The following is a 12356-nucleotide window of genomic DNA, read 5'->3' on the forward strand; positions in this document are numbered from 1 at the left end:
AAAAAATACTGAGTTGGGGAAACAATGTAAAAACAAAGAGGTGATAAACGGGACACGCTGCTCTCATTACTTTGCTTTAGGAATTTAAATTTCCTGAAGAGATCACGGAGTCACCCGACCATTTCCTCCTGGCTTGGTGACCACGTTGTTCTTAGCAGGTGAGGGTGACCTTATTTCAGATTCTGAGTGTTCTCTGAGTGTGACTATCTGAGGGACTTTGAAATTAAAATAGTAACAACAAAAGCCAGCCAGGTGGCTCAGCTGGTTGGAGCATTTTCCGGTGCACCAAAGGGTAGATTCGATTCCTGGTCAGGACATGTACCGAGGTTGTGGGTCCGTGTCCCAGTTGGGGTGTGTATGGGAGGCAACCTATCAGTGTCACTCTCTGTCTGTCTCCTTTCCTCTCTCACAAATCAGTGGCCCAGAGGTGGGAGAGGAAGGTCGCCTCAGGCAGTCGGGGCTGCGCAGTGGCTAGAAGCTGCCATCGACTGCATTCACCAGAACAAAGCTACCTGAGGAGAAGGTGGCCGGGCCGCTCTGGACCCCGCCTGCCGTGGACGAAGGCTGTGTCCACAGGCACCTGCGCCCAGGTGCAGGCGTCTCTGCGCAGGGCCAGGTGCCTTGGGGCCCTGGGCATCCCCCAGAGAAAGATGTCCTGGCTACTCCTGATTTTAAGGCGTGTTTTGAAAATTGCTCAAAGTGATGTGCCCATTTCCTATGTACTTTAGAAGAATGTATTTCTCCGTGGGAATGTCATTTTAGTAAGATGGTGAAAGAAGGAGGTGAGGTCGGTCCGTGGTTCACGCAGGCTTTGATTGACCGGCCAGCCAGACAGCAGCAACACCGGAGGCCCACTAGGTGGCGCCCTGCTCCCCTCAACTTGGGGGAGGGGTAGGTCTCCAGGACCACACACAGAGGCCACTGTCCTGACCCCACAGCAAGGGAATCCCAAGGGGAAGGAGCCAGAGAGAAGGAAAAGGGACACAGCTTACGCTTTATACCCACAGGACACCAGGCCCTGTGCCTGACCATGACACCTGACCATGATGTCAGCATCCTGATTTCCTTTCCACAGGGGGGAAACTGAGGCACAGGCTGAGTGACTTGTCCAGGGCCACCCACCCTGGGATTGGAACGGAGGTCTGTAAGTACTGGGGGGCAGTGAAGCCCCCGCTTGCTACCTGATCCCACATGACTTCCTGGGACTACGACACACTCTCTCTAACACAGTCGAGTCCACTGGCTTAGCCTCCGTGTGCATTTTTCGGTAAAAGCATCGTAAGTACCTGGAAGAAAATGTTGGACTACATCTGGCAGGTGACACCCGTACGCCTTCCTAATTTTATCACCTGCACACACGTACAGCAGCTGGGCCCCCACGCTGCGTCCCAGGCACCGGCAGCCTCTGCTCTTCCACCCCCACCCACCCCCCAAGGTCAAAGGGGAACCATTCTGAGTAGTGCCAGGTGTCCTGGGCGCCCCACTCAGGGTGACCCCAAAGCCACCTTACAACCCCACTCCTGAGAAGCTGCTGGGGTCCCTGAACATCCTGAATCTTACGTTGCCTGGTGTCTCCCATAAGTCTTCCCTGTGCAAACCCATCAGCACAGCGCACCGCTGGGAAATTCCCGGAGAAGGGCAGGGAGCCGCGCCAACTGCTTGTTTTGAATTCTCCCCCTTCAACGGGCTTCGCGACAGTTACAGCATCGCTTCCCTGGCCCAGCCTGCACTTAGGGCCCTGCGTGCCCGACCCTCAGTGATAAGAATTTCATTTGTGCTTCGCATACAATTTGAGACTTTTTACTCATTCAAAAAGTGCAGTGCCGGCGAAGTTCAAGGGTGGCCACTGCTGCCTTCTCAGCGGCTGGCGTGTCCTTTGCAGAGCTCAGCAGGACTGTCCACCCCCGCCCCCCACGGTCCCCCTCCCAGCCAGGCCATAAGAGGTGAAGTCTGAAACACCACGGTCCATTACCCTGTCTTTACTGCAAAGCGGTGGAACAGAACACAAATCATCTTTTTTTTTTGCATTGGAGGAAATCTGCACTGTTAAGTCTATAGCTGTTTCCCTTTTTTGTGGGTGCAAAATCAGATCTTCCAATGAAGAAGCCTCTTGAAGGCACCCCCAGCCTGCACACTGGATTCTTGGCAAGCCCTAGGGCAGCACCGCTGCGGGTGTATGGAGGCGAGACCCGGCCCTTTGGTGGGTTACCCCCGAGAGGCCGTTCAAACTCTTCAGAGGTGCCTCTGCTCCTTCAGGTGGGCGGCCTTCGGGAGGTGACAGGTCTGTGATGGGGAAGGGTCTCTGTGGGCAGAGCCGCTGGGGCAGCTCTGGGGAAAGAATTCTGTCCCAGAGCAAGGGAAGGGCGCACTCAGACCACGGGGCTCAGCTCCTGCCGGAGCCGCTTCAGAGCCACCACTGCCAGGTGGTTCGGGAGGCCTTGGGGGGCAGGAGCCGGGGTGGGTCCCGCTGTCTGCCGGCCACATCCTCACCTCCACCCGCTCTCTCCTGTGCAGGTCAGTGGCGGTTTCCTAGCCCCAGAAGCTTGTACCTGCAAAGACCTGCAAGCCCTGCTCAAGCAGGTCCCACTCTCCACACTAGTGTTTTCCAATCCTCCTTTTTCAGTGCTGCAGTTACATGAGCCAAGACGGAGTGGCTCTCCCCAAACTCGGGACAGAAGGCCCAGCGGGGGGCCAGCAGCCCCCACTCCTGGGGCCCCCACAAGGGGAGGGCCTGAGTCAGCTCCACACAGGGGCTAAAAACTGTGGCCAACACAGGACAGGAAGAAACCTTCCAGAACAGCTTGTCTAAATGTTCTTAACCTTCATTGTCCAGACTTGAAAGCTGATGCTAGGTCTCACTGGGGGACCCCCAGCCCCTCTGTTCCAGGAGAGTTGGCCTTGAGGCCCCTCCCATCCCCCCCACCGCATTCTAGGCCCCAGGATATGGGGAGGCAGGAGGCAGGCCTAGTGGGCACGGCTTTAAAGGAACATTCAAGGCCCTGGCAGGATGGCTCAGTTGTTTGGAGCACTGCCACCCTCCCCGACCCACACCATCAATGTTGGGAGTTCGATCCCTAGTTGGGGTGCATACCAGGAACAACAGACAGATGCTTTTGTCTCACATCCATACCTCTCTTTCTCTCTCTCTCTCCCCCTCATGAAAGTCGCTTCACCCGTGGAAGGGACGGGGTGGGGCTGATTGCTGGGACGCTGGGAGGGGTGGGGTGGGGTACCTGAGGAGCAGGGCACCAGCAGGTCCATGACCACCGAGTCGGCGCCCTTGGTGTAGACGTTGATCTCGTCGGTGAGCGGGTGCCGGATCACCACTGACATCCTCTTGCGGATGGAGTCGAAGCCCAGCGTGTGCAGGAGCTCAAAGGTCAGCCTGCCCAGGTGGGGCAGCTCCACCGCCACCTGGTCGTGCAGCCGGTTCACCAGCGCGCAGTTGTAGGCGCGGGCGGCGTACACGAGCGCGGCCTCGTCCGGGCTCTCCGCCTCGTAGCGCAGCTCAGCCTCGGGCTCCTGCGCTGGGGTGCACCCAGGGGCCCAGCCGTCCGCCTCACTGCCGCCACCGCTGCCGTAGTCCCTGCTGCCCGCGGCCTGGGCCAGCTGGCCCGGCCTCTCCTCCAGCCTGAGCAAGGCGCTCTCCGCCGACAAGGTCGACAGGAAGCCGGACCCCGATCGATGGTTGGACTTGCTGTTGCTCAGGTTCCCGGTGCTGCTGCAGCTGGAGGCCAGGCGGCTGGGTGAGAACCTCCGCAGGAAGTCTTCTATGGTCTTCACCGGGGACTTCAGCTCGAACCTCACCCGCACCTGCAGGAGACAGGCGAGCCGTGTCCTCGCGAGGCCCCGCCCGGGCCGCCACAGGGCGCTCCCCTGCTTCCCATCCCCCAAATTTCCCGGCAGACGATGAAAGCTGCAACGGGGCTAGCCTCTCTTTCTTGAGACCATTCTTTAGCCTCTTTCCTTAAAGGTAACGCCATGTGCATCCTTTCAGGACGCGCTCACCCGGGTCACCGTCCCTGAGACCCCGATGGACTCAGAGGGTGTGTGGCTGGTGGTGCTGGCTTTGAGACTGTCCCGTTGCTTTGCAGAACAGTTTCGGAGGCACAGGCTCGTCATGGCCTGCCAGCAAGTCCAGCCTTTCCCCCTTCCCGCCACTTAACAAAAAACTGGTTTATACATTTCTCTGAATTATGCCCATAAAACACTTAAACACACAAAGAACATTTCCAAATCACAAAGAAACTTTCTAAACAAATGACAAGCCGCTCAGCTGGGTGGTGAAGTCAGGATTCGAGTCCAGGGGGCTTGTCCCAGAGTCTCGGTCCCCACCCTGTCCTCTCTCTCCTCGGCGACGCTGGGACCCTAAGACTCCAGGTGGGTCATGTAGGGCACCTGCCCGTGCCCCGCCCCTCCTGTCCCGGGATCAGAGGGTGGAGGGTGTCTGTTCTCTGCCGCTCGGCCCCAGCCTGGCACCCAACTGCCGCACTGCGGCCAGAGGATGGCGCTGAGAGGCCGCCAGCTGGCTTGCCCCCGGAAGCCCCCTGCTGTGTGCCCTTAACCGTGACAGGAGGTGCTGAGCTTCTGCAGGGAAGGAAAAGCCAGAAGACTGACATTGTGCCAAAGGTCAAGGGCGTTGTGGGCTCTAGAGGGGCACTTGCCTTTTGGCGTGGCTGATCTGGGGACGTGACCACCACTGTGTTGCAGACGGTGAGCGCGATGAAGAAGTCGAACACGTCAGACAGCTCGGGCGACAGGCGGGCCAGTGGCTGCTCCTGGTGCCTCGAGACAGCCAGGCACTTGTCACATTCGCTCACCTTCTCAAACAGCTTCGGGTCGGGCGTGATGTCTTTCTCCTGGAGGAAACCAGAGGCTGGCGGGTGAGCCTGACCCGGGACCTACGAAGTGTCTTCGTGGCTGACTATTTAAGGCATCCTGACTTTATTTATACGCTGTAAACATGCCTTCACCTCGCATGTACACATGTCATTTTACAATGATACTTATGCATAATTTTAATTGTACAGAAATGTATAACAGGTAAAAGAAAAGCATATATTCTTATAGAAAGTATACATGTTATCACATAACAGTACACCTAAGAATATATTTGATATAAAGGCACATATCTTCTTACTCAGAAAGACTTGGAAGTAACAGAGAAGAACAGAAAAATTTAATAAATCTCTAGCACACTACCTCATGGTAATACAGGGGGGCAAAGTAGGTTTACAGCTGTGGGCACGCAAAACAGAGGTATTCTTGTGTTATTATTTATTATGATATTAATTTCCACACGAACTGTGAACCTACTTTTGCCCCACCCTGTATAGACTTTTGAAATTTGTGCTTTGTGTTTTCTACCAGGCTTTTTTCTATACATTTACATTGTCCACCATCAAAATATCTTATACAACCCTGGCTGGTGTGGCTCAGTGGATTGAGTGCTGGCCTGTGAACCAAAGGGTCGCCGACTCGATTCCCAGTCAGGGCACATGCCTGGGTTGTGGGCCAGGTCCCCAGTTGGGGGCACATGAGAGGCAACCACACATTGATGTTTTGCTCTCTCTCTTTCTCCTTCCCTCCCCCTCTCTAAAAATAAATAAGTAAAATCTTTAAATAAAAACTTTATACATTCCTTTGGCTGTATTTCCAGAAGTGGGGATGCTCACTTTTATATTACATTTTTAATTTTTAAAAATATTAACAAAAGATTTTACTTATTGATTTTAGAGAGATAGGAAAGGAGGGAGAATGGGAGGTACAGAAACACCGATGTGTGAGAGAGACATCGATTGGTTGCCTCTTACACACCCCCAATCAGCCACCTGCAACCCAGACATGTGCCCTGACTGGGAATCAAACCAGTGACCTTTCGGTCCGCAGGCCAGCGCTCAATCCACTGAGGCACAGCAGCCAGGGCACATTTTTAATTTTTTAAGGAGCCTCCTTACTGTTTCCATAGTGGCTGAAACCAATGTGCCCTCTCACCCACAGCGCTGAAGTGCTCCAATTTCTTCGCCAACACTTGCTACCTGCTGTCTTTTTGATGACAGCCACTCTAACAGGTCAGGGTGACCTCCTTATGGTTTGACTTGCATTTCCCAACTTCAGCGTATACACTGTTCTATGTCAGTTATAGCTCAGCAGAAATTTACACATAAATTGGCAGCTCCCATCCCCCCCCCCGACGCTATCTTAGGCGCACTTTTCCAGGCGTTTTGGAATGACAGCCGTCCCCCCTTATTCATGATGACATGATCCAGACCCCCAGTGGATGCCTGAAACCACGGGTAGTTCGGGACCCTTATATACAGGGTGCGGCACAGGTAAGGCCCCATTTTGATCACAAACTCTTTCATTACAAAATCACAAGCATGTCATTCTGCAACATAACAAAATCACACTCAAGCACACCACCAGACATTTTAGGCGAAACATTCAAATTAAAACTATAAATATGCACACCCATATTATTACCCTACCAAACACACTCAAGCGGGCCCTGCTGTGTTTTTTCCTCTACATACACATCTTTTCACGTAAAGGACGCGCTTGCGGGCCATTTATGAAGTAGAGGAAGGGCAATGTGGACGCAAGCCCTGCGCCACCATGAGAATGGATCGGATGACTGATCCGGCTCCTAAGCGACCAACAGCGAGGAGCAGGGAGCGGGGAGATGACAGAGAGGTGATTCATGTCGAAGCAGGACGGAGCGGGATGATGTGAGATTTTATCACCCTACTCAGCGTGGCTTGAAATGTAATTCTGGAATTTTCCGTTTAGTAGTTTTGGACCACAGCTGACCTAAAGTCAAACTGTGGATAACGGGGGGCTGCTGTTTTTGGAAACACGACTTTTAACAATTTCAAAACAGATGTACCGTACTTTATTTGACCATTCCTTTATCACTAGCTGCATTTTTCACTGCTTGGCTGACGTAAATTGTGCACTTATAAGCTTCTGTGCGTATAAATCCTCGGCTCCCATGTTGCTAAATAGACGTCAGGAAAACCTGTTCCAATGCAATCTCCCTCCTGCCAAGTGTGACAGCCCCCCCCATGTGCCCCACATAAGCCCACCCAGCAGCCACCTAAAAGGAGGCCAGCCCAGACTGAACAAGATGGGTTCTCCCTCTCTGTTCCTGAACCATTTTGGAAGCGAAAGGATCTCTCAGAAGCTGCCGCTGGCTCACTTCCGGAAACGTTTGGGCAGCTGACCAGACCGGCGAGAAACAAGTTTTATTGGCTTTGGGCTCATCTCATTAAAACTATATATTTTTCCATTTGGCTTTGCTTTTTCACAGTTGTCGTCTTGCTCTATGGTTTATTTGTTTCATTTGGCAAGACAGGCTTCCTCTCTGTCACCCATCTGGGTGTGCACTGGAGGTCCCCCAGCCTTGTAACCGTGGTGGTGAAGGGGCCGTGTCAGCCCCTGTGGGGAGGAGGTGGTGGCCAGGAGACCCCATGCTCATGGAGCAGAGCCAACTCTGCCAGCGACGGCACGTGTGTTATTGACCACAGTTGGCTCTGATGGATGGGGGAATGACATACTGGGGAAGAGGTGGCCATGCTCTGGGACTCACCATGGGACTGCTGAAGGCCGTGTGCTTGGACAGCATGCTGGCCCACTTGGCCTCGGCCCGGCTGCCGGTGCGCCGGTGCGACTTGGTGCTCTGCGTCCTGGGTAGCCCTCGGATACTCTGGTGGCTCCCGATGCTGCCGCGCTGGGACAGCGAGCCCCCTTTGGGCGCCGCCTCCTCCGAGTCCGAGTCAGCTTCCTGGTACCTTGCCAGACGCTGCGCTGTGGGGAGAGGGATACAGGCCACACATCAAGGGGAGGATGGGCCAAGGAAGTGGGTGTGCAGAGCCCTGGCCACCCTCGGTCAATGGCAAGTCCACCTTTAATGAGGGATGGAGGACGCTTCCACTCATCTGTGCTTGTGTGCAACCTGCTGCGGTCGATATTCTCAACTTATTCCACAGATGAGAAAACCGATCTCAGAGAATTTGAGAGCTTGCTGAGGTCACAGGATGCAGGGGCGGGTGGTGGAGTGGCGCCTAGGCCCGTGGGGCACCATAGTTTGGGTCCTGTCCTTCGTGGAATGCAAACAGGTCCCGAGTCCCCTGGGATGGGTTCACACGGTGCCCCTCTATTCAGGGGAAGCTTACGTGGGAGTGGGGTTTAGGAGACAGGTGGCAGGGAAGGCCTGGCCCACAGAGTATCTGGGGTCGAGGGCCCACCGGGCTCACTGGGGCCCTCGTGACAGATGCCACTGAGCCTTGCAGTCTCACAGAAGTGACAATGTTGTATTGAGGACTTTCTCCCCCGGGCATGGGAGGGATCCTTGCTTAGTCCCAGGGGGCCCTCTCCACCCTCAGCAGGTGTAGACACAGGGCTGGGCAGCAGGGAGGCTCGCGTTCCTTGCAGGGGGAGGGGAGTGGGGCGCAGGGGCGGGCCCAGGGTGAAATGGTGCCCTCAGGGTCCGGGCTGCCAGCAAACGGGCCTTGGAGAACTGAGCGTGACTCCCCTTTGGCCCTTAGGGGGCGCTGCGAATACTATTAGCAAGCAGCCGAGCGGCACTCAGTGATCAGGGAAGCGCGTCCACACTGCTGTTCTGAACTCGAGAATGGCTCTGAACACATTTTCCTGGTGTTGCCCGGTTAGGTGGCTGTGTCATCACGGATGAGCAACCAGGAGACCATCCACGAGCGCGTACTCATTCGGAACAAGCGGTTACTGCCCCGAGAACGGTAAGGGCAGCGGGGCGCCAGGCGCAGTGTAGGGGTCCTGACACTAGGCGGCGCTCATGAGAGGAGCCGAGACAGGGGCCTTGGGCATGCGGATGCCCGGGGTGTGGATCTATCCTGCGGACCAGGCCTTACAGTCAGCATCTTTCTTTAGATCTAGAGACGAGCAAGACAGAAACAAGTAAGGGGGAGTCTCCTGTCCGTGGCCAAAAGGTGCAGTAGCCCCAACACCAGGATCCTGCTAGGGGCACTCTGACAAGCAAGAACAAAGCCTGGACATGGACTGTCAGCTTCTAAACTTTTGTGTTGGGAGGCTGGCATCAGCCTCCTGAAGGGCATACCTGCAAGGCCCAGCCACCTTGGGTCAGGTGTTGGCCTGAAAGTAGCCACCCTCAGGCCAGTGCTGGCGGGCCGGTGACCTTCAACCATGCCGGAGAGTCTGACCAGCAGTGACCTGTGATGGCCTGAATGTCCATCCTTGGGGAGGATGAAAGCCAGGAGCAGGTGACGCTTGGCTCCAGGGCACACACCAGCACCAGTACCTGAGGTTGGTGTGGCCTGGTCGGATATACGTGAGCTGGGCTTTGAGCTGGTTTTCTTAATGAGACCTCGAGAGGTCAAAGTCATGAGAAAAACCTCAGAGGACACTCATGGCTTTGGAAGCACGTCGATGAATGATCACAGAACGGCTTTCAAATGCTGCACAGGTGCCTGGTCATCTCCATCATCCCCAGAAATGGGTCTTCCAGGGGAAATGGGAACCTTGGGTAGTAAGCAGCCGACAACTGTCAACATCTGGAATCAGAGCTGGGGTTCTGCCCCTGGAGCTTCAGGTCCAAGTTTCAGAGCAACTGCTGACCTGGCTGGGCTGGGTCCCTGAGTCCTTTACAGCCAGGCTGTGGGTAGCTGGGCTCTAGTGCACCAGGCTGAGGAGCTCCAGAACGAGAAAGTGGGGACAGCCCTGGGTGAACGGGATGCTGCCACTTTCTTCTGGATGGCAAATAAAACATTAAACAAAGGGGGTAAGTTCTTAGGCCTTCTGCTTAATATGATGGCTATAATTTTACATGGAGGACGTTCGTGGACACCATAATAAGTCTTGGCTTTATAAAACTCACAAAACTTGTGTTCTGGCAAATGGTTCCCACTGAGTCTTCCTAAAGGACAGTTTCCTACGGTGTCCCCCGTTTCGTCTTTGCTTCCATTTTGTGGCAAGGTCTCTTGGATGTTCGCAGATGCTGTTCCCAGAAGGAAGGGCAGGTATCTTTCTTAACCAGTTGTAGAGCAGGTATCTTTCTTAACTTCAGAAACACGACAGCGCGCCCTCTGCTGGCTCAGACGGACACAGGGCTCCAGTCACACCCTCATCTCAGGAAGCTGGTCGCTCCCTGGGCCATCAGATAGAACAGAGGCAGCAAGGGATAAGGAAAGGTGAGGTGTGGGTAAGAGACCACCTAAAATATCCAACGTGAAGATGACTCCATTCTTCCTAGATCCCGCGACATCACTGTCCAGCGAATTTGGCACAAATTCTTGGATGACACCAGAAACATCTCTCGCCTATTGGTGTGACTCAGACTCCGGGCGCCTCAGAAGTTAGCTCCTCGGGGATGCCCTCCTGGGCTCCGCTTGGGTGGCAGAAAGTGAGTGTGTAGGCCGGAGCCCTCTATGCTGCAACACTACAGTACGCAGCAACTCCTCTTCTATAAGGGGTGCTCAGTTTTATTCCACGCTCCCTCAAAAAACAGCAGTCTCCGAGGGGCGTGCGTGTGCAAGTGTGCGTACACAGCGTGAGCATGCGCACACCCGCAGACGCGCAAACACCCACACGCAGATGCGCATGCGTGCAGCTTCAGACAGAGCCGCTGCCCCGGTACAGCCCTCACCGGCTGTCCCCTCTCCCACTCACCATTCGCATCATGTGAATATTCTACGCCAGACACAGTGCACCTTCGGAAAACCATCTTATTCTCAGTCAAAGTGCCAGTTTTGTCCGAGAAGATATACTGGATCTGCCCCAAGTCCTCCGTGATGTTCAGAGCCCGGCACTGCAGCTGGGAGTCGGTCTCCTCGTCGTACAGCTCCATGTCCTGGTTGATGAAGTACACCTGGCACACTTTAACGATCTCGATGGAGACATAGAGCGAAATGGGGATCAGGACCTGGAAGACAGCAGGCACACGGAATGAGCGGCCATGGGGACCAGGACGCTGTGGAATCAGTCTGATCTACTGAAATGACTACAACCACAAGTAAATAGGGACTATACTGTACCTTTAAGAGCTTACATAGGTTGGCTTAGAGTCACTATTGTAAAAGTATTAGGATATTGGCAAAGAGTTTAAAGTAGGGCAGCCTACGACGGTGCCCCTGCGGAGCGGAAATCCACTATGGTGTCTGGGAAGTATGGAGCCATGGCTTGGAGAGAAGCAAGCATTTTCGTTACTAAGTTGTGCTTGAGAAAGGCTAGGAGAGGAAAGAGAAACAGAAAAACACAGGGCACAGTCAGAGTCCTCGTGAGCAAAGTCATCTCGTACCACAGCGGCACTGGGCCCCCAAGTTGCCCCCAGGATCCTGGTGGCCCGGCCCTTGGTCGCAACAACCCCACAGGCTTTTCAGAGGCTGGGTTTGTGTTAGTGTTTCTGTAATGTATGATACAGAGCAGAGCAAAGAAGGCGCCATGAAAAATACTCGGTTACACTGTGACAACTGAAGAACAATCTCCAAGAAATCAACATTTAATTTTTTTCTTGTTTCCGTTCAAACAGCATTGAACTGATGTTTACGGGCTCAGACTATTATTCAGGTGGACTGGTGCTCTTGGTAATTTAAGTGTGTTAATGCCATGCGTACTATAGGACTAACTCTAGGCCCGAACAAAATTGGCAGTTATAAAATGGAATAAGTGAAATAGATCAGACAGAGAAAGACAAGTACTATTACCTGCAGCACGATGATCTCATAGGTAGAAGTGAAACAAAACCTGACTCTTAGAGAACAGACTGGTGGTTGGTGGAGGCAGGATGTGTGGGGGGGTAAATGGGTGGAGGGGGTCAGAAGGTACAAACAGTCCCAGTTATGAGATACACCAGTTCTGGGGATGTGGTGGACCTGCATGGTGACTGTAATTGATAATACTGTCCTGGATATTTGACATTTGCTAGGAGAATAGATCCTCAAAGTCCATGGCACAAAAAATTATGACTATATAAGGTGATGATGTTCACTGAATTTATTGTGATCCTTTTGTAATATATATGAATATCAGATCATCATGTTGCACCCCTGAGATTAATACACATACACATACAATTGTGTGTCAATTGCATCTCCTTAAAATTGGAAAGTGTTATAGGGAAAAAGAATAACTTATAAAAATTCTTTGAATAATGCACATAGTATCCATAACAGTTTCAACCTCTTAGACACCACTATAGTTTCAGTTTGTTTTTTCCATCGAAGTTTATTTTAAAGATTTTATTTATTTTTAGACACAGGGGAAGGGAAGGAGAAAAAGAGGGAGAGAAACATTCATGTGTGGTTTACTCTCACGTGGTCCCCACCAGGGTCCTGGCCCGCAACCCAAGCGAGCCATGACTGTTT

General features: G+C 53.4%; 1 protein-coding gene across 4 annotated transcripts in view; it reads right to left on the bottom strand.

Moving 5' to 3' along the window:
• ATP10A (ATPase phospholipid transporting 10A (putative)) overlaps positions 1-12356 on the bottom strand; it is a 102480-nt gene that overhangs the window by 18394 nt on the left and 71730 nt on the right. For all 4 annotated transcript variants that reach the window (XM_037132726.2, XM_037132728.2, XM_037132727.2 and 1 more), the window contains 4 exons: positions 10663-10915; positions 7589-7806; positions 4665-4859; positions 3234-3813 (listed from right to left, as the gene is read on the bottom strand). In XM_037132726.2, coding sequence (XP_036988621.2) covers positions 3234-3813; positions 4665-4859; positions 7589-7806; positions 10663-10915 — 1246 coding nt within the window. The remainder of the gene's footprint in view (positions 1-3233; positions 3814-4664; positions 4860-7588; positions 7807-10662; positions 10916-12356) is intronic.

The sequence above is a fragment of the Artibeus jamaicensis genome, unplaced genomic scaffold, assembly GCF_021234435.1.
Source record: "Artibeus jamaicensis isolate MK-2021 breed Jamaican fruit bat unplaced genomic scaffold, CSHL_Jam_final scaffold_612, whole genome shotgun sequence".
Lineage (NCBI taxonomy): Eukaryota > Metazoa > Chordata > Mammalia > Chiroptera > Phyllostomidae > Artibeus > Artibeus jamaicensis.